This window comes from Heloderma suspectum, chromosome 4 (assembly GCF_057233095.1).
Source record: "Heloderma suspectum isolate Gila_16-S chromosome 4, 16-S_ref, whole genome shotgun sequence".
NCBI lineage: Eukaryota > Metazoa > Chordata > Lepidosauria > Squamata > Helodermatidae > Heloderma > Heloderma suspectum.
The window spans coordinates 288,812,632-288,835,644 of record NC_139461.1 but is presented as its reverse complement, the minus strand read 5'-3'; the positions used below and the strand labels follow the sequence as shown (position 1 = coordinate 288,835,644).

The window sequence follows — 23,013 nt, the reverse complement described above, 5'->3', positions numbered from 1 at the left end:
GGATTAAAATCAGCTAAAAGTTAAAAGTATAAAAAGATTGATTAAACCTAAGCGTCAGAGAGATCCGTAGTTCCCCAGACCCCTGCGACTGATGATTCGGCAAAGTTTGGCCGTGAAGAAGTGAAAGTAAAGCTGTAGCAAAGACATAATACACGACCAAGAGTGAGATACCAATGGGGAAAGGAGAGATACAAAGAGCAGAGAGACAGAAAAAGAAAGAGAGAGACCCTTGCTGCACAAGCTTTTATACTCTTGTTCTGAACATAGGTGGGGGTTATCATGGTAGTGGCCTCTCCCATTCACCAATCAGAAGAGAGGTGCCCACATGTTACTGGTACCCTCATGTTTTACCCTCAAATGTTTTGGAACGTTTCTGGTGCATTCTTTCTTGGGCCGTCTTGAAACTTCCATGATTTCTTGGAAGAGATCTCTTGAAACTTCTCTGGAGTTCCCTTATCTTTTATCTTGTTGACAGTACATCACAGTGATCTGTAGAGTACCTCTTGGTCATTTATACCCATTTCGGCCTTTATCAGGATTTTTCAACCAATAGGAGTCAAGCAGAGATATTCATAGTCTTGTTACTGCAGATGTTGTCCATGAGCTGCTCATTAGTGCCTGAACATGTGCAGTAGCTCTGCTCTTCTCTGTTCTTTGTATCAGCAACTTTGAGGTCTTCAAAAGCTGAGCCATCACTGTTACTGCGTGTGTGTTTTCTTTGCGACTTAGTAAAAAAGTAAGATTAAGGCATAGGATGCTATACAATATTTTTCCTGATACAAATTCTTATTCAGCTCTTATATGGTTACAATATCACAAGTTCAGGCCTTTATACATGTGGGCTGGGGTCTGGAATATGAGTCTGGGATCTTCTTAAATATGAGTCTGGGGTCTTTTGCAGGGTGTTGTAGATCTCCCCCAAACCCTCATTCAGACCATTCAACGATTCCAGATCAAATTAGCCATCGCATTTTGAAGTAGACTCTTCAGTTTTCAGCTAGCAAAATTGTTTAACCCTTTGAGTGCCAGATTAACACAGCTATTCCATCTTTTCTTCCTTAACGTATTTTCCACTGTAAGAGAAAAGACTGAACAAGCAGTGGGAAAACATGGGAGGGATACGAGTGGAAGTTGTCATCTGGAATGCACACATCCCCCCCATAAAATTCTGTGAATGAGGCAAGGTGATGGCATGATAAAAAGCCTCATCTGGAAGTACCTTAAGTCTGCACAGCTTTGAGATTTATAGAACATTTGAGATCATAAAGTATCCAAATGAATGAAGGCAATTTACTTTATTTGTCAAGTGAACAAGTAATAACCTTTAGCCCTCCAGGCAACTTGAGGTGTAGTAATGTAGCTGAGTCTAGTAAGGGCTCCTTTTGCCTCCATTAATAGTCTAATCTTAGTGAAAATGGAACAAATTAAGTAATGGAAGAGCTGACAGAACTGGGGGAAATGTAAAGAACATAACTGCTCTCTTGCAAAGATGTCTGAAATTGCAAAGAAACAATATCCGCCCCGCCCCCCCATTTTACAATTGGGTTGTTCCCAAATCTGCAGCTGTAAATGCTGAATTCAAAGGCCGAGTTTCCAAAATGTCAGTTTTTGAAATTCAGTGTCCCCTCTTGTAGATCTTGATCTGAAGCTTTTGTCAGTTCCGTTTGAACTTTGTTGCCTGCGTTCTGCAGCAAAGACTGAAAGTCTGCTACTAGATACCAAGTGTCCTATTCCAATTTGTATTTTAAAACTGAAATCATGACTATCACAAAGTTTAAAAATTAAACATTTAAATGCTTTATTTTTGAATTGTATCCTTTAAACTGGTTTCATGGCTGTTTTGAGAGAGTCTAGTTCTACCTTTACCCCTGCCTGAAATTATTTTACTGAAAGAGCACATTAGGGAGTGACCCTGTGCTCCCCCTGTGGGCAGCTGAGGGGCCACAGGCTGTGGCTGAAGTGCCGCTCCTCTGGTGGACTGGCGTACTGCCAGAGGTCCACCTGGGGCAGCTGCAAGCTGCTGTTGGGAGTGACTGTGGAGCCATGGATCCTAAGCCCCCTCTTTCGTCCAGCATGCCCTCAAACAAGCCTCGAAACTGCATCAGCCCTTTAGCTAGCATAGCTAACCTCCCCACCCACCCACCCTCCCATTGTGGTCCAGGAGAAGGGGAAGGAGGTGAAACAGATGGAAAAGCATTTTTTTAGAAGCTGCTCTCCAACCTCTCATCCAGAGCTTTGGAATGTGGTGGTTGCTCCATCATGGGGCTTTGTCACACGGAGCGTTTACCCTGCGATTGAGATTGCTCCCTCACAGAAGTTTGCAGGCTCTTTATGTGATGCTATGCACCTCCAAGGCGTCTCCTGCATTAAATGCCTTTTGTTCCGTTTTTAAATAGATCGCAGATAATGAGCTATCAAATTACCCTGTTGTGTTCCGCTTGAGTTTCCTCCGTGAAAAGACTTAAAGCGGCAAGGAGAGGAGCAAGATCAATGAAAGATAATGGAAGCCTCAGATATGGGGAGGAGGAGGGGAGGGGGGAAAGGAAGCGGGTGAAAAAAGGAGTCATCGTGATCCTGCATTTAAAACGGAAGCGGAAAGCCCTGTTTTAAATGCAGGATTTTAGGCTGGTGTAGAGATGCCTGTGGAATCTTCCCTTCCACTACCATAAGATTGCTCTGCAAGGCAGTCAGCTTCTTCATCTGAGTGGAACCAGAATTTTATTTATTTATTTAAAATATTTCTTGGCCGCCTTTCAAGGCAGAAGCCCTCCCAAGGTGGCTTGCAACAATAAAATACATAAAAACAGTTAAAATATTAAAAGTGATAAAAACGTAAAAACAATTAAAGCCAACAATTAAAACCAACAATGATGTTAAGAGCAGCAACAGCAACAGTAGCAGTCATATCAGTAGAAGGCCAAGGTAAAATAATGTGTTTTCAAGGCCTTAAAAGTCTGTAACGACGGAGTATGGTGGACCTTCGATGGCTGCTTTTTCCAAAGATGTGGGGCCACTGCAGAGAAGGCCCTCTCACATGTGTTCACCCATCTGACTGCTGTCACTGGTGAGCAAATGAGAAGGGACTCTGTTTCTGATCTTGAAGTGCAGGCAGGGTAATATGAGTGTAAGTGGTCCTTCAAGTAACTTGGCCCCAAACTGTTTAAGGTTTCAAAGGTCAAAACCAGCACTTTGAATGCACCGGAACCAGTGCGGCTGGTGCAGTATAGGTGTTACGTGATCGAATCGCCTTGCCCCCACCGATACTCAAGCGGCCACATTCTGCACAAGCTGGAGTTTCTGAGCTGTCTTCAAAGTCAGCCCCACATATAGTGCATTACAGTAGTCCAACCTGGATGTGACCAGTGCGTGGACAACTGAGGCAAGGTCCGTCCTCTCCAGGTAGGGCTGCAGGTGGCGTACCAGCCTAAGCTGGTAAAAAGCACTCCTGGACACCGCAGCCACCTGGGCCTCCCCAGTTACCTCAGAGTCCAGGAGGACTCCCAGACTGCACACTTGGTCTTTCAGGGGGAGTGCAACCCCATCTAAGACCAGTTGTAAACCTCCATCCGAAGTAGTTGATTTCCCAACCCACAGTACCTCTGTCTTGTCTAGATTAAGTTTGAGCTTGTTCACCCTCACCCATTACAAAACAGCCTCCAGACACTGGTTCAAGAGTTCCACATCCTCCCTGGGATGTGCAGATGGAAACGAGAGGCAGAGCTGAGTATCATCCACATACTGATGACATTTCAGCCCAAACCTCCTGATGACTTCCCCCAGCGGTTTCATGTAGATATTAAAAAGCATGGGGGACAAGACAGAACCTTGTGGCACCCCACAGGCTAACGGTCATGGGGTGGAGGCGAAGTCCCCCAACCAACACAACACTGTGCGTGGAATGTTTACACCCAGCTTTCTTTAAAAGAGCAGCTAGGTGTGCTATGAACAGGAACTGTGGTGTCTTCTCACAGTTTTATCAAAAAGCTACTTCTGATGTTCTACTTTAAATTTTCCAGCATAAAATTCATAGTATGTAAGTGCCCCTTTAAAGTTGGAGGAAGATAGGGTGTAAACATTTCATTAACTTCTTTCTTTTTTTGAATTTAATTTTTACTACATTTTTAAGCAAATGCCTTTAGCAGAGCATTATAGTCAAATATGAACAATGCTAATTATTCGAAGCAAATAATAGCTGATTCTTTCCCATTGTGGCCAGTGAAACATAACCAGGGTGGGGACATAGCAAAGCTGCCCCTTCCAGATCCTGCCTTGGTCATAGAGAGCTTAGGATGTGGTGATTCCTATGCCGTGGAATCTCCCACCACCACTATAGGATTGCTGTGCCATCTGTTATTGATTCCAAATCGTGTTATACCAAGTAATTCTTGATGGTTTTCCATTAATATTTCTGAGTCACAGTTCCACTCTGGTAGCTGTCAAACTAGGCAACCACCTACAAAAGTGCATCTTTTCCCCCAATAAAATCATTTCAGTTAGCCTTGAATGTACATCTGGACACTTCTTTTAAATTAGCATTTTGGAAACAATACTAAAAAATAGTTTTGTTTTTTAAATCAACGTGGCTATGTTTATGTATAGTATATAACTGCCTCTTCATTCTGCTGGACATACTTCACTTCCCCTTTAAGCTTGTTTTCTGTTTGAACCATTTTCTCTTCTCTTGCAGATGTTTACTTCATTGCAACTTTGTCATTCTTGTGGAAGGTGACAGTAATCACTCTGGTCAGCTGCCTTCCTCTCTACGTCCTAAAGTATCTAAGGCGAAGATTTTCCCCCCCAAGCTATTCGAAACTCACATCATAGGTGGTTCTACCAATGGAGCAGAGACTTTTTTTTCTTTTTGCACAATGTTCACAGACAAAATAAATGTGTATTCATCATAGTAACAGCTATGTTCTATGGTTGCATAAGGATCATGCATTGGCTGGAGAATGTTGCTGAAAGATTGTATAACAGTAACTCGCAATTAAGCAGAAACTTAGCAGTCAAGTAAGCAGGGAGAGCTTACCTAGATGATCCAGTTTTGTCACTTTATATTTATTAAACTGAAGGCAAATGCATGTAACTGAAAAGAAAAGCTGTCTTTCAGTGAGCAATTGGCTTACCTGGAAATTGCTGAGTAAGCTGTCGATGTGGCAAATTTTTCAAATGAATTTTTCCTTTTTTAATTTCTTTATGTTTTTTTATATTACTATTTAACTGTTTAGTTCAGGTCCTAGTTATAAGCATTTTGTAAGTCTTGGGAAATACTTTCAAATGGGTGACACAACACGCTGTTAACAGGCAACGGTTAGAGGATGGTGCCATGCTGATCTCTTTTGATGTGTTCCAATGCAAACCAGAGTTGCAATTTTCAACTAGTTAAGGTTTTCTTTAATCCCCCGTTTAAAAAAAAAGAAAGGAAAGAAAGAAAACCCACAGTGAGTCTTCCCTGCTGTGATATTGCCCAATTATTTCTAAAGGGAATTGATGTTGTCGGGAAAGGGAAAGAATCTGTTTCATTCAATGTTAGTGTTTTCTTGGGAGAAGAATTTTGTGGTATTCCAACTAGCTGCACAATGTAACCTGGTTCCTTAAGGGTGGAACGTCTCATTCAAAGGCAAACTTAGGCTTCCCAATCCATATTCCTCTAATTAATGCTCATGTGAGAACGGGGGGTGGGGGGGAGTTTCAGAGGAGAATCAGAAGATCAGGTGCTCAGCACTTACGCTATAATCTCCCCTCCCTTCCAGCCAATTTTTCCCCCAGCTAAATCTGAAATTGAAAATAAGCATGGCTACAAGAATACAGGCCATGGGGAATTTATTGCAAAGGAGAATTGGCAGGTGGGGGAAGGGTTAAGTACCCCTCTGGCTGCCTGCTGATTCTCCCCTGCAAATACCCCATCCTACACTACTGTTAACCAACAAGTATGTGTTTGCTGGAGTGATATATATTATGTCCTAATATGGGGGTTGCATTATGTTCATCCAGTATATCTGAGCAGCATACTACGTTTCTGCTACTTGGAATTGCTCTCCACCTCAGTTTTGCTTGTTCCAGAGGCTGCAGGCTACCATCATACATGCACAATGTTGAATGTCTACATAAGTACCAAATATACAGGGCAGGAGACTGGCCCAAATGGCAGATTAGAGAATGGGGCTTGGCTGGCTGACAATATAAATAACACTGCCATATTACAGAGCAACCTACTTTAACTTTCATCAACGTTTTGGAAGGAAATCTGCTGCTAATTGTCCCTTTTGAAAGTATCTGAAATGTTATTCCACAGAAACATAACAGATGTATTATGAATCATTAGACTTGAAAGGGAAAGGTCATGGGATTCTTACTATTTACTGTAAAACTTTTTTTTTTTAATGTTTCCTGTTAAACCCAAGCTGCAACTTCCTATATATCATTGGACTGTACCACTTCAGACTGCAGATGGGGAATCATATGTTTGAACGTTCTTCCCATTTTATTTTATTTTTACTTTCTGCACATGGAAAAGTATGTCATGGAAAAGGCTACATGAAAATCCTTTTCCCTAACATGCTAGCTTTCCACGAGCAGAGCTCATGTGGGTCAGCTTTCAGATATTGTACCCCGCACTTGCAGTTATAAAGTCCAGTAAGGGCTGTACCATGTGATAATTTTGAATGTGTAGTTGTGCTCTCAGTCTGGATGAATGAAGAAGGAATTGAAAACAAAATCAGATATGTGTATTTCCCACTCATGCCAAGTCATAGTATAATACTAGATTTGCATTGCTAAGAGCAAAAACTTGCAAGAATAGCTCCAGAATACAGGACAACGAAGGCCTGCTCAACACAGCAGATGACTGACTGATCTTTCAAAGGAAGGTGACATCCCCCCCCCCCCCCAGCAACCATTGCACTTCACGAAAGCTTGCATTAATCTCTGATCCACAACTTTGATCCTGCTAGCTACAAGGTGTACCATGGAAGATTTTTTTTAAAGGTGAATGTGTCCACCGTAGCAAAAGGATGTTTTAAAGTGAATCACTGGGGAAGATGAACACACAGGAGTGGGACATTCCTGGTGCAATTACTTTATCTAGGATGAGTGTGGCTGCTGCAGAAGAAGTTGCTGCTCTGTTTTGTACAGTCAAAAGGATCCCGGGGAAATGGTCAGCCATTGAAGCAGAAAGGAAAGCTTGCTGTTGGGTGTCTTCATGACAGTATGCTTCCTTGAAAAGCCAAAGTGAAGCAAATTTTTTGTGAACCGCCCAGAAAGCTTTGGCTATTGGGCGGTATAGAAATGAAATAAATAAAACAGTGCCAGCAGTGGCTCAGCACCACCAGGAAAGAAGCTCAAGGAGTACAGCATCACTCTTGCCTGCAAAGATCACTGGTTTTACAGCATTCAGTGCCATCACCTGCAAAGCATTTATCATGGTAGTGGTTCCTAGGAGCTCAAGGGAAAATGGGAAAGCCTTCATTGCTACATCTTCTCTTTTTCCATCACCGCCCCAGTACTCTGTAACAGAGGAGAGCGTGGCATTCCCCTCTTCGCACTGCCACCGCCACCGATCAGACTGCAAGGCCATTTTGAGCGGACTATGGAAAATGGATTTTAGATGGCATGTAAAAGAGAAATGTATCCCCAGGTTAGGGTGTTATGGCTGAGGAGCCTATGAATGTTGTAGATGCAGAACAAAAGCACACTGAGCCATTTAAGGCCAGTCAAATGAGTGGGAGTTTAACAGACACTAAAACATTTAAGTCCATTTGAAATCCATTTCTATGGGATTAATCACGCCGAACTCTGGACTGTAACCACTATTTTTTCTTTATCTCTTTTTATTTTTTGGTGGGGGGAGGGGGCACCATAAAGACAACATGGCCAAGAGGCAGCAAATCTATATTTAGCTAGTGTACCTTCCTTCAGCTTCTTTTACAGATTGTCTGTCTTGCCTTTCTAGAAATATAATTCCTCCTCAAGTGTGTATAAGGGTATCCTCCTCCTGTGCAAGTCCTCTTCAAATTAATAGGGGCTGTACACAACCATGTCAGTATCAATGGTAGATGTCACTGTTTGTTTTGTATCAATCCAGTTTACACTGAATGATCACCATGCTATTTGTGGCTATATTAACAAAGCCAACAAGAAAGGGAATTAATTGTAATTAGGTTCAGTAATATTTATTGGACTAATGACTAAGGAATTCTTATTTAGTGTCAGTAACAGTATCAGCTCATGCTTTGTGTAAGACATGTTATGGAAACCCTATTGCCTGTTCTTTTGTAGCAAATGTCTTGCACAAAGTTGTAATCTGTGAAGTATTTTTCTCTGAGTGTAAGTTGTGTAATTTAATTTTGTGGGTGTTTGTGGATGTTTTTTTCAAAATTGTTCCAAACAGCCAGTTGTACAACAAGCCAGTGGCACAGATGTCTGTAAAATTATCTAGTTTGCAGAAGAAAATTGCACGTGGATTCTGTTGAGGAAAAAACTGTTGGGAGAAATGAGGCATCCTTTCCTAAACTACTTTAAATTTGTGTAGCTTGGCAATCATACATTTGGGGACTCCAGCACAATCTATTGAACTGAAATGGAAGTTACACAAAGGCACACCTTGGAATGAACTCCAGTTTGATCAATTGGGTTTACACTGGCAAACTTTCCTATGGATTGTGCTTTGTATCTTGTGTGATACAAGACAATTTGGCAGTGTTACTTAAAATGGAAAAAGTGGAGAAATATTTGTGGTTTATCCATTGCTTTATGGAGACTGCTGATAAATACTATTTCTCTTTGCAGGTGGTTACTAAAATTACTTTATTTTTGCACTGATATATGACGATCTCATTCTTGCTGTTTCATTAAATAGGTGTAGTATCGTACTTTTCTGATACACCTTCAGTTATTCTCTGTCTCCTCCCACTTCTGAATCATATTTGCACATGTTCTTCCTTACAGCTTTTTCCAGACAACAAAATAGGGTTGCAGTTATGTTCATACTCACTTGGGAGTAGTCCCATTGAACCCAGTGGGGCTTATGTCTGAGTAAACACACATAATATCAGGCTATAAGCCGCACTTTTTATATTAGTGCTATACTCATACAATGAAGGCTCCAGAGTAGTAGTACTGTATCCTGTCCCCAGATAATGGAAGAGGCTGGGATTAAGGGACTGGATGCTCTGCTGCAGTGGAGAGAGACTCATTCTCATTCTTTAGAGGACATAGGTACTCGTGCATTTGAGAGGAGGAGCACACAGCTTGCAGTGAGATTTCTTTTTAATAATCAAACAAGCCCACTCCCACATTTGAGCGCTCAGTGTCCTGAAACTTTTTTTAAATTTTGAGGAATTGGTACAAGGCTTTGTGTGGAGGATTTGTGATGTTCACCAGTGATGTCAAGAACTATCCATGAGATGCCTATGGTGCTTTTGCGGCCACATGGCACGCAACAGCATTCACAATTGCATTGGATGTGGTATCAAGGATGGAAGGCATTGCATTTCTCAGTAACAAGATATTGTGGTTCGAGTGCTAGGAAATGGTGATATTCACACAAACCTTGGAATGATGTCTGGAGTTCACCCAAAGGATGAGTAACAACTGCAGAGTTATTATACTAGGGCCGGGATAGGCAACCTGGAGCCTCCAGATGTTTGAACTATAACTCCCATCAGCCCCAGTCAGCATGGTCAATGGTCAGGGATGATGGGACTTAAAGTCCAAACTATCTGAAGGTCACAGAGTTCTCTATCCCTGCTCTAGGAGGAACAATTGTGGGAAGAGCCTTGAGCTGACTACATTGATCCTTACCAGCTTACCCAGTTGCCCTTCATTCATGTTGAGGCATTCATGTCATACCTCTTGCATTGGGCCTGGTGGGAAGATGGTTGTATGACATGAAGAGCAAAAATGCCCATTGAGGATCTTTCATCCAACATCTATTGAAGATTTTACAGATCTTTTGACATTTATTAACCGATATGGAATCTCCTTTTTGAACATGTACACAAAGCTTTTCATAAGCAGAGAATTATTTCAATACAGGTCTTAAAACACTCATTTTCTATATTTAGCCTATGGGGACTACCCGGTGTCTGCCTCTTCCCCTCTGATTCCTTTCCCCATCACCCTCCTGCTCCTAATGGCAATTCATGCCATTATCTCTGAAGCCAGGTTTCCTTCGGATACGTACATAACGCATGAGCATTATGCATTGGTGCATAATGCATACAAAAGTTAAGGAAATATAGCTGAGTCTTCAGCTCCAGCAGTTACCATGAGCGCTAGATGTATTGGAACCAATAATGGCCCAGTAGTAGAGGCCAGAGGGTGGAGTTGGCCTGCCCAGCAATTTAAATATCACATTGTTAGAGCTCATTAGAAACAGCATGTGATAATCTTTCCAAGACAGGACACAGGCAGGGGTATCGCCCACAGTAAAAACTCTCCTTACTTATGGAAAGCTAAGATATTAGATAGAAAGGTTGGAAATTAATCTCTCTAAGGTGCTAGCTTTTCACTACATAATAATAATCCCCATTCCTGGACATTCTGAATGGAACCAAATTGGCTATACCAATTTTTTCCTTAACATTTGAATATTCCAAAGCTTTTGTCAACTGTGATCAAGTTGGTTACTGTCACCTAATAACGTATGTATTTCCATGCCTTTGGATGTGGAGCAGAACCACCCCACCTTTCCCTCCCTCTGTTAGGGGAAATGAATAATCTTGTCAAACTCTGTGATGCTGATGTTTTGTACTTGTCCTCTTAATTGAAATGTGCATATTCTTGATGCAAGAGAAATATAAATGCAAATTAATTGTCATGTGCAGTTCTGTGTTGCAGATGTGTAAGAACTTTTAAAAAGGGAATGGTATAAAAACAGGTTAAAAATAAATTTTATGCAACTTCCTATCTAATTCTTGACCTGAGAGGTGTGAGCTGATGTCTTCTTGATCAAATCTTAAAACTTCTTTATGACTAGTGAGAATATATTATTTAATATATTCCGCTGCTACGGTTACTGTTTAACATGGGTTTAGTGCCAACAGAAGGCAAGCTGCTGTTGCGTTTATGAACAAGAGTTTCCTGCCAAAGGGTTTACAACCTGCAATAGGTGGACTATGGATACACTTGAGGGAGGGATAATTTAGAGATTGGCAAATCGGTAGTGAGGCTGAGAGAATTACCAAATGCAGGCTCAGTCAAGATGAAACTAGTAGGGTTCAGGATACAATCTTCCATTGCAGTTGGCTTTCCACACTTTGGAGCATATAGCCCCTGTTTTATGTATATATCCCATCCATACGGGTGGCATTATATAGCCATGTGAGTGGAAAAAGTTAAATTCACTTGAGCGCACCTTTTTTAAAAATTCAAACCTGTTCAATCTTGTTTTTAATCCAATTTGTTCTAAAGCACTTTTATAAATCAAAACACTGTTCCACATTTACTTCAGGAGCTTTATAAAAATGTTTTAAAATGTTAACTGTTTTAGCACAAATGTAGCTCAAAGATGGCTAAAATGGTGGTGATATGGAGGCAGTTGGGTCTTTTTTCTTAATCAGTTTTTAACTAGTGCCATTGAACTAGGGATGTGGGAGAAATTAGTTCAGTTTGTCTTTTAATGCAAACGTACCTAATTTCACCCATTCAAACCACTATGTGAACCAAAATTCAGTTATCTGTCAAAACTTATACGTCTTTTGAATTTTACGATGGAGTTCTCCAATTAAAAAAAAAAGTGAATTTGGGGAAAACAGCATTCAAAAATATTAGGAATACTTCTTGAAAAAAATATGTATATTAGGCAAAAATGCATGCATTAGGAGAAATGTGCACAAAAATTCTAATGAATTTTCATGCAAACTTTTTTAAAAAATTCTCAGAGTTTGAGAGGAACCAAACTGTAGAAACTCTCAAAGTCTGAGGCAAACCAACCTTAAGACTGGAAAAATGAAAATCGGAGAATCATAGAACCATAGAATAGTAGAGTTGGAAGGGGCCTACAAGGCCATTGAGTCCAACCCCCTGCTCAATGCAGGAATCCAAGTCAGAGCATCCCTGACAAATGGCTGTCCAGCCTCGTCTTGAAGGCCTCCAGTCTTGGAGAGCCCACCACCTCCCCAGGTAATTGGTTCCATTGTCGTATTGCTCTTGACACTCAGGAAGTTTTTCCTGATGTTCAGCCGGAATCTGGCTTCCTGTAACTTGAGCCCATTATTCCGTGTCCTGCACTCTGGGATGATCAAGAAGAGATCCTGGCCTTCTTCTCTGTGACAACCTTTCAAGTACTTGAAGAGTGCTATCATATCTCCCCTCAGTCTTCTCTTCTCAAGGCTAAACATGACCACTTCTTTCAGTCTCTCTTCATAGGGCTTTGTTTCCAGTCCCCTGATCATCTTTGTTGCCCTCCTCTGAACCCTCTCCAGTTTGTCTGCATCCTTCTTAAAGTGTGGTGCCCAGAACTGGACACAGTACTCCAGATGAGGCCTAACCAGTGCTGAGTAGAGGGGAACTAGTACTTCCCGGGATTTGGAAGCGATGCTTCTATGAATGCAGCCCAAAAGAGCATTGGCCTTTTTTGCAGCCACATCACATTGTTGGCTCATATTCAGCTTGTGATCGACAACAATTCCAAGATCCTTCTCGCTCGTAGTGTGGTTGAGCCACGTATCCCCCATCTTGTAACTGTGCATTTGGTTTCTTTTTCCTAGGTGCAGAACTTGGCATTTGTCCCTATTAAATGCCATTCTATTGTTTTCTGCCCAGCGCTCCAGTCTATCCAGATCACCTGGAATTTTGTTTCTGTCTTCCAAAGTATTAGCTATCCCGCCCAATTTTGTGTCATCTGCAAATGTGACCAGCATTCCCTGCACCTCCTCCTCCAAGTCATTAATAAAAATGTTGAAGAGCACTGGGCCCAGGACTGAGCCCTGCGGTACCCCACTCGTTACCTCTCCCCAGCTTGAGAAGGTCCCATTGATAAGCACTCTTTGAGTCCGATTCTGTAGCCAACTGTGGATCCACCGGATCGTTGTTTCATCTAGCCCACTTTGAGCTAGTTTGTTCATCAGGATATCATGGGGCACTTTGTCGAAAGCTTTGCTGAAGTCGAGGTATATGATGTCTACAGCATTCCCACGGTCTACAAGGGAGGTTACTTGATCAAAAAATGAGATCAGATTTGTCTGGCAGGACTTGTTTTTGACAAATCCAAAAGAATGACTGAAATTGATAGATTTGTTGATCCCTAGCTATAATGCACACTCATTAAGTGCCATTGCACTATTTTAAAAGGTAGCCAAAGTGTTCTACCACCAATTAAAAATGTATTTAAAAATGGCACCAACCAGAAAAGGGGATAATGAAGGTGTGCTAAAGTGGTGATAGGTTCACCTGCCCAGTGCATCCCTGCACATGCCTCTTGACAAAGATGGAAGAGTAGCGCTAAGGCTATCTGTGCGGATTGTACTTCTTTTCCAATCTTTCAACAAGAAAAAACGCTGGATTTTCTGTGGTCTAAAAAAATATGGAAGGAGCATAGGGAAAGCACAGGCGGATATGTAGATGCCCCATAAAAAGTGCATGAATGATGAATTGCCCTTGAGTGGTGGCTTAATCACACAAAGGAAGACGGTTTTCTATCATGGAGAGCAGCACAGAAGGAGGCAGACAGAAGTGGCAGAATCAAAATAAAAGCAGAAAGATAAAACTTTTGCAAAAGGAGCAAGAAAAGATGGAAGAAGTGGACACACAGGGTGCTTCCAGATGGAAAACTAGTGCTCCCAGTCAGGAGGCTTTGCACAGCTATTCTGTCTTTTCCTCCTTAATGGATGTTTTTATGATAAGAAAAAAAGATGGAAGAAGTGGTGGGAAACACAAGAGGGTTGCAAACTGATGATGTCATCTGTAAAATTCTGTGAATGAGGTAGGGCGGCGGCACAGTAAAAGCTGTCTGGAAGGACCCTCAGTTCACATAGCACTGTTTTCCACACACAAGCAGTCCACACCTATGGTGAGTTATATCTATGCTTGTGGGTCACACAGGAAAAAACAAATAGTGTGAACTAACCATCTTAAAATGTGTGAAATGGAATTTGACTGTTGTAGTTTGCTTTCTTGGAGCAAAGCTCAACTTCTACTTCACACTTTGCATTTTTATTTATTTATTCATTTCATTTCTATACCGCCCAATAGCTGAAGCTCTCTGGGAGGTTCACTAAAATTAAACCCAAAAAGCACAGGATGAAACAATATAAAATATAAAACCATGAAAACTACAAAATAACAATACAACCAGAATAAAACCTAGCACCAATGCAGAGATTTAAAACACAGATTTAAAACATCAGAGCTAAAAGACTAGGAAGCTAAAATGCCTAGGAGAATAAAAAGGTCTTCACCTGGCACCAGAAGGAATACAACGTAGGTGTCAGGTGAACCTCTCTAGGAAGCTCATTTCACAGCCGGGGTGCCACAGCAGAAAAGGCCCTCTTCCTGGTAGCCACCCACTTCACTTCCTTTGGCAGGGGCTCACAGAAAAGGGCCGCTGAGGATGAGTGTAGTGTCCTGGCAGATACATTTTGGGAGGAGGTGATCCTTCAGGTAACCTGCAAAGTGACTGAACCAAGGACTTGCAAGCACATCCAGCTACCGGCTACTTCTTGAATGTATAGCTGGGGTCAAATCTAGCTTTTCTGCATTAAAAAAATGCCCCCACCCCAGCCGTTATTCTTGTTTACAAGCAAAGAACAAATGAGCTGGGCCTTCCTGTGCCAACCACGAACAGCTGCCTGCCAGGCTCACAGCTATCTCTTACAGGCAACAAAAAGGTGGTTGAGCTTGCAACAAATGTTATAAAGGGCGTGTATTGCCATAACAACATCTTCATATATATGTGTGTTTGCCCTTAATATATTAGAGATTCATTTCCCTGGTAAATTGCTATAGTGTGCAGTGCAAACAGATCCTGCAAGATTTGCCCACTAGGTGGAACTTGAGTATTGATGAAGGCTGTCTCAACTCTGTGTTTTCTAGAACCAGTTAGTCCCAGAGTACCCAACTGTCCCAAAGTTACATACCATCAGTAGAAATTACAATTTCAGCTACATTTGCTTCAAGGGCTGCTGTAACTCATGTGATGGGACAAGTGCTTTGCGTGCATGTGGCCTCAGGTTCAGTTCTTGTACAGCCAATTAAAAAGGTCTCAGCAGAGATGGGGAATTCTGTGCCTGAGAAGTGGAAGAGCTATTGCCAGTCAAGTACTAGACTAGATGGACCAGTTATCTGATTCGGTGTATGAGGCACCTTCAAATAAGTCATTAGGATCCAAGGCATTATTTCCATGTCTCCCTTTCCCCCTGTTAACTGCATTTGTTCTGCCCATTGCCTTGGTTTTTCTCCCTCTCTTACAATACTAGAATCCAGGGTCATCTCATAGAGCTGATTGGTGAGAGATTCAGGACAGATAAAAGGAAGTATTTCTTCTCAGAGCACATAGTTAAACTATAGAATTCACTTCCACAAGAGGTAGTGATGGCCACCAGTTTGGATGGCTTTAGAAGGGGACTGGACAAATTCATGGAGGAGAAGGCTATCAATGGCTACAAGTCCTGATGGCTATATGCTGCCTCCAGTATCAGAGGCAGTATGCTCAGTTGCTGGGGAACATGGGTAGGAGGCTGCTGTTGCACTCATGTCCTGCTTGTGGGTTTCCCGTGGGCAGCTAGTTGGCCACTGTGTGAACAGAATGTTGGACTAGATGGACCCTTGGTCTGATCCTGCATGGCTCTTCTTATGTCCTTATATTGCAATATTAATGTCTAATCTTCACCTGCTGTGCAATTGCATACTTGCACTGGAGAGGAAAGGGGATGTGTTTCAATGGTGCATTCTGGTTAGTATGTTTAATTTTTTGCTTAAAGTTTTTATATCCTGCCCTTCAAAAATATTTTTTCCAGGATGCCTTTGCAACACACATACACGCACACATGCAATAAAAGTACAAGAATATCAAAACTAAGAACAGATAAACAGCATATAAAAGCAGCATGAAACCAATTTTATTAAGGACTACAATTGCATAAAAGCCTGAGAATGTATTTCTTTTTAAAGTTTTCACTTGGTGCCAAAAAGAAAAAAAAATAGGCACCAAGTAAACTTTCTTGGAGAGTATTCCATGGTCAGGGAATCACCACTGAGAAGGCCCTACCACTAAGACTTGCTCCAGGCAAGTGTGCATAGGATTGCAGCCTTTTTGCTTAATTTATGTTTTAATGGTTTGAGGTTTTGTTTTTAAAAATGGATAGGGCGCCTTTCAGTGTAACAGTTCTCAAGGCAAACAACCAAAATAAAATTCAAGCAACATCAACATAGATGAAAAACAAACAGAGCAGCCCCTTCTAACAAAGAAGGCCTGTTAGCGTTAAGTATACAAAGTATGTTTAAAATAAGCTGTTCTTTAAAGCCCATTTAAAAGAACTAATGGTCAATATGGCATATTTTGCTGGACAATTGCTTCCAATTTTGCTTCCAAAATTTAGGGGGCACCAAGAATCCTCTTTCTGCAGTGGCTTCTAACATGGTAGATCTTAAATTACACTGTTTGTTTTTATTATGAAAGACCTCATTCATATCAGTAGTAATTAAACCATGCTTGTTTCTGTAGTCGTTCATTAAAATTATATTTGGTTTGTTCTGTTGGTTGGTGGTGGTGTTCTCTCTTCTAGCGGATGGTAGTTTGGTTTTGTGTTTTGCCACCGCCTGTGGTGACAGAACTAGTAGAGCTGATTTTGGTGACGGTCTCCCAGTGGCTGCCATTTTATTTTCCCAGAATGGCCCAGACACTGCATAATTCTGAGGGGGAAACAGGAGCCACTGCCATCCAAAATGGTGTGAAGTCCACGGCATTCCGGAAAATAAAATGGCTGCCAAAGCAGCAGGTTCTCTGCTCACCAGAGAAACGTAAACTCACCACCACTACTGAGTGACAACTAGGATAACAGAAAAGAAATCCATTCGTTTCTCATGGCATTTGTTTTGGAACAAATTGAAATTGAACTGAATGGGTCCCATTGATTCCATTTTTCATTTGTTCCAAAATAAATACACACCCCTATAGCTAACACTAGAAATTAATCTGTCTTATTCTCTAAAGTTTATACTGAGTCAGATCATTGGTCTGTCTAACCCAATAAGTGCTTTCCCCAACCTAGTGTCCTCCAGATGTTTTGGACTACAACTCCCAGGATGCCTGACCATTGGCCATGCTGGCTGGGGCTGATGGAAGGTGAAGCCCACAATATCTGGAGATCACCAGGCTGATGAAGGTTAGCTAACTCCGACAGCAACTCAGCAATGTCTCAGGCGGAAGCTTTTTGTAGGTCTGTTAGCCGAGTTTCTTCTTAAACAGATGCCAGAGATGGAACGTGAAAAACAATTCATGCATTCCACGTACCACTAAGCTACAATCACTTCTCTTTCACAAATTATTCACAACCTTTCAAGATTTCAGCAGCCTTTCCAGAACAAGAACATTTCCAAAATTAGTTTTTCATTGCCTATTTTTTCCTGTGATACCTGTAACTATTGCAAATATTGACTAGGCAGATTATTCGATATTTGAGTCCTTTGAGACAAGAGGAACAGTTTTCATTATTACAACAAAGCCTTTTCCTCCAAATGTTCCTAATTTCCCATTTTTAAATGGGTTACATAAGTTCTGTGTAGTGGGCCATCATTATAAAAAGCTGTCCTGAATTAATGGTGAAATGTAATTAAAAACTAGAAATAGCTTTGGAAAGACATGGGGAATTTCTGCAATAGTTTTTCACACAAACATTGCATAATGCTAAAAATGTCACAGATTTCCATTGAGTTTAATTTAATTCTTCATGTGGCTGTGGGTGTACAAGAAGTTTTTAAACATTGCAGGAGCTGGCAGAGTTTGGGAGCTCACGCATGGTGGGTTAAATTTCCAGTTTTAAGCTTTACAAAAGAATGCTTCTACCCTTAATTCTCCCCCATGCATCTTCCAATAAACTGTGCCTTTGCTATGAGCGCCATATTTGAATTGTTGCTATCTGATATATTTTAATTTCTCTGGACTTCTCCTTTATGCATAACAGGAAGGCACATGGTGCAACAACATATTGCTAACCATAAAGGGATACCACAAAAAATGGTATCCCACCCCCCACTCTCAGGTGGAGTTCTCTTCTTCTCCCTGTAATGTGTAGCAACAATTACTTCTGTCCTGTTCTTACTACATTGCACATTTCTCCACCCCTGTCAAAAGTAGCCAATGAAGTGGTCTAAGGAAAAGGGTGTCCAATATACACACTCTCCCCTGTGGTTATTGATATCCCAACATTGGTACAAGTTCTGGGAGAAAGGGGGAGTTTTTGAGAGTGAGGATACTGTTTCTGTTTGCATCCCTATTTCATTGACATGATGTAGTACCTTAGAGCTTCTCTATATGAGCAATTTATTGCACGCTCTTGATTGGTCACTCACGGAAGTTAGTGGGTCCTTTACACGACATCGTCAACTTCCAGAACATCTCCCACACTTTTCCCCATTTATTCCACTTTCAAAAAGACTGGAGATAATGCAAAAAGGGACATTATTCCAATCTATCAGCTATGTGAAATGCCTGTGTAGTGCTATAATGTGCTATAATGACAGCACCATCTAGTGGCTGTAAACTGAAACATTCAGAAACATAAAGAACTTGCAGAGGACGGACCTTCCTCAGTTCAAACCACATGTCCGCCATGTAAAGGAGCCCATTGTAATCCCACAAAGAAACCAAAATCAGAAAACCTTGGTAACGATGTGGAGGTGAGGGGTGCAGTTGCTTAATGTAGAGAAGTTCTTAGTTCAACTTGATTGGGCTATCTAGAAGTATTTCTGCTGTATATACCTTACTGAGATGCACCTTGATATGCCAGTTGTGACACAGCCTGGTCTGATTTACCCTCAGAGGGGGAGCAATGCTGATCTACAGATTGTCCTGACTGGAGACAGAAAGTGGACCTGATGGTATTTCCACCCCCACTCCCACCCAAGCTCTTTCAGAATATAGTGCTGCTCTAAAGGGTTCACACAATGAGGGGAGAGCAAGGAGGCACTCACTGGCCCTAGCCCCTCTGATACATTCCCATTGTCTGACCCTGCTGCCCTCCATGTGTTAGAAGGTGAAGGCCTGCTGTTCTTGTGCAGGCTGCCTGTGTGATTCAGCACCCTGATCAGGCAGGGTTCTAAATCACTTGGGGAGCCTCCAACTTGTGGAGGGGAACCAGCATGGCCAGCTAGTACATCCCCAGTCTTCTCTCATGTGCCTCTAATTGTGTGAGGCCTTTAACATCTAAATCAGACATATGATTCTACTGATATATGGTAGTGCTGTGCCAAACATTTCTTGCACATTTTTTTTGACCATTCTCATTCAATTTGGTAGGGGGAAAAATGCTTTTGAAAAGAAATTCGAAGAAGAAATTCTCATGGGTTGCTTTTGGGTTTCTTGTGCTTACCTCACTTCGGAGGTGGCCAAGGAGTGTGCATGAGTGTCCTGACTTTCATTGTACACAATCATCTCTCTGGCTGTCTGGCAGCCTGTAGCCTCCTCAGCTTCCTGCACTTCAATTAAGGCTCAGGGAAAGATATCAAGAGGTAATTCCTCCCATAGGGCTTTTTCAGATCAGGAAGCGCAGGCAGCCTGGGAGGTTGCAGAGCAGTGTAGAGATGTGTAAGAGAAAGGAAAAACACACACATCACCCTCAGCCACCTCAGAGCGATTAGGTAAACTCAAAAACAAATTAGAAAATGCCCTGAGAATGAGGCTGAACAATGGAAGCGTCTTTCATGGGGGAACAAAACTTAGAGGACAGATTTTGGCACAGCACTAACTCCACCTTTTCCCTAGAGCTGGACATAACACTTCCACTGTCACTCCCACACTGTGGAGGGTGCAAAACGGGGACCAGGAAACCCCTTACGCAAAAGAAAGGAGCTGTGCTACAGCCCCTGCCGCTGGTGAGCCCTACCTGTGAGAAACGGCTGGAGAATTTCTCCTTCCTCTGGAAAATCGGTGAAATTGTCTGCCCAATTTCTCTGACCACAAATAGGGTGGAGATTTTTTGAGAGACCATTTGCACACAGCTCTAATATATGGTGCTGCTGACAGCTTGTTGCAGAGATTACTATAAAGGATGTATTGTTCCAAAATAACCCAAATCCCAAAGCATTTGAGGCTGAACAGCCCTTCTTCATGGGAGTATCTTTAGTTCAGTTACTATTCTGCCAGTTTTCAAGGGCAAGGATGGCCATGTGTCCTATTTTACAGAGGACAGTCCTCTATCTGAAAGGCTGTCAGAGGGCAGTCCTCTGTTTGAAGGTGTCCTGTATTTGCAGGGCTGTTCCAGTCCAAGTCTGGTTTAAAGATAAAGAATTGAGAACCATAAGATGGGGGAGCAGGGACCTTGAAGTTGCCCATCAACAGATAGCACCTGGACAGCAGACTGAACAGGCAACAAGGTCACCTGGTGGCTCTTCACCGCTCTAGTGTGATGTATTGTACTTTTATTTAAATCGTAGTTGTTATTGCTAAATTTGCACCTATACATGTAAATTAGCATATGCAAATGTTATGCAAATCAGTGTCCTCCTTTTTGGTGATGTATTTCCTTCTTTGGGGTGACGTGTAAGTGGCCACCCTAGCTTCCAGCAGCGAGAAATAAAAACCAAATACATCCAACAATAACAACAAAAACCCAATAAAAATTAATGCTACCCTACACCTTATTCAACCTAACCCTTGAATGGCAGGCCAAAGGGGCAAGCTTGACAGCTCTTCTGCACGGTAAAGAAGGGAATCGAATTTGATAATTATGGGGTAGCAGCTACTGTCTTGGGAAAATTTAAAATCTTGCTTAAAAATGTAGCTCAATAAAGAAGAATATTCAAGGCACGGCCACCTTGGATACAGCCAGTTGCCTCTGCTGCCCTGATCACCATGCAAAGTCCTGCCTCTACTGGAGGTTCCCGCAACACCTGGTATGAAACAGCCATCAGGAAACAGCATCCATGTTGAAAGCTAAGGTTACCGGCAACATCAGGTTTTTAAATTCAAATGTCGCGACATTTCACATTTGACATGTGTGAATGCAAATTGTTGTTTAATATGTTATTGATTTACTTATTTCCACGTATATGCTGATCCACATCTAAACAGATTCTAGAGAGGTGAACATAAGAGGTAAAAAGAATAATTACACTTAAAACAAATACCAATATGCATAGGATTGTGCCCTAAATGTATTTTTAATTTGATGGGCTCAGAGGCCCATCCAGCTCTCTGAACTTCATGGGAGGCAGAAACAGGGATGGAGACACATATGTATCTGGTGGATCCGTGTGCTCTCCCCTCCCAGTCAACTGGCACCCCCACTTCTCTCCTCTCCCCATTGTGACTTCAGAAGAGGGGCCACCATGAAGCTTTCCACTAAGCTTTTCTGGAAAATCCAAGTGGGGATTTTCCTCTCCCACCCAAAATCATAGCTCCATCTACAGCTTTGGGGAGTGGGGGAAGCCATCTGGGAGACATAGGATTGGTCCATGAATGAATGAATGAATGAATGAATGTGTGTTTGGAGACCTGGATTTATGGGGAATTGTGTCACCAAGACATGCACAGAGCACTCTCATACCCACAAAAATTCAACAGACATGACAACTACATATTCAAAAACGATTAGGCAAAATAATAATAATAATAATAATAATCCTCAAATTAAGCTAAACAACAAACATTCTGGTATTTCCAAGTTCTCTGTCCCTCCTCCTCTGTCTGTCTGTCTGTCTGTCTGTCTGCCTGTCTATCTTTCCTTCTTTTCCTTTGCTTATGGCACATATGTACATAGAGGAGAAGATTGTGTCCTGTTCAAATCCTTTCAAAGCAGTAGTAACAAGAACAATCTGTGCAAAAGAATTTAGTGCATTAAAGACAACGGTAATAGCCATTCTCATTTGTCCTTCTATGTGAAACAGATTTTTAGTTTAAATATGTTCTTGGAGTAGATTGAACTATATCCAGAAACTTGTTTGCCATGAGGAAAGCAGAATTATCCACAGTATAAATTAGAGTGAGGTAACAGATGAGCTGACTGCATCACAAAACTCTACCAATCCTTTCAGAAAGGCGGCCCATGTCATTAATGTGGATGACCCACAGAGCTCTATTTTCTGTGATAAAGTATTCACGTATATCCAATTCATGTGCAGTTTATCTAACTGAGTACTAGACATCTGTTCCCAACATTTTACATTCTGATTACATACTGTTGACACTTCTCACTTCAAGTCTCAACAGTTCTATGCACAGTCATTCCAAGATCTGCCACAAAGTGGTGAGGAAGACAGAGTTCAAGACCAGGCTTTTATGGTGCCATCACCCTGCTTCTCTTACATAATTTTATGGGGGCTGGGGGTCCAGATGACAACATACTTGAGTTTCTGGACATGTTACATTTTATTTAGCCTCTCCAGTTTGCATTCTGGTAAATGAGTGTTTTGTGACTGCTCATGCCTACCATGGTAGTCATTTTATGAAGGGCCAAACACCCTCCTGTGGCAGCCATTTTGTGATAGCACCCACAACACTCTCAAAATTTCAAATGTGCCAACTGACCAAAAAAGGTTGGGGACTCCTAGTTTATAAAAACTGAACAATATTGTTGTATTGATTGCTCAGTGCAAGTGTTTAACCATTAAGATCCTCAGTGGAGACCTCCTGTGGGTGCCCCCACTGTCTGAGGCAAGATAGGATAGGGGGCTACCAAAGATGGGACTCCCAGGTCAGAAGATGGTCAAAATGCTACTGGGGAGGAACAGAGGATAAGTTCAACTAGCCCCAGATGTGATGACGCAGCTAGCTCAAAGGCGAAAGGACGGCTAGCGGCCGATGGTGCTGGTGGTGAACGATGAATCTGATGTTCTAAAGATCAACACACCATAGGA

The 23,013-nt window shown here is 41.8% G+C and overlaps 1 protein-coding gene across 3 annotated transcripts in view; it reads left to right on the top strand.

Moving 5' to 3' along the window:
* ATP9A (ATPase phospholipid transporting 9A) overlaps nt 1-10,911 on the top strand; it is a 174,773-nt gene extending 163,862 nt beyond the window's left edge. For 2 of the 3 annotated variants that reach the window (XM_084854165.1, XM_084854163.1), the window contains exon 28: nt 4,688-10,910. In XM_084854165.1, the coding sequence (XP_084710291.1) occupies nt 4,688-4,824 (137 nt within the window). In that variant the 3' untranslated portion in view covers nt 4,825-10,910. Of the gene's footprint in view, nt 1-4,687 lie in introns of all 3 variants that reach the window. The other variant, XM_084854164.1, reaches the window with a different exon arrangement.
* Nucleotides 10,912-23,013: the final 12,102 nt, after the last annotated feature.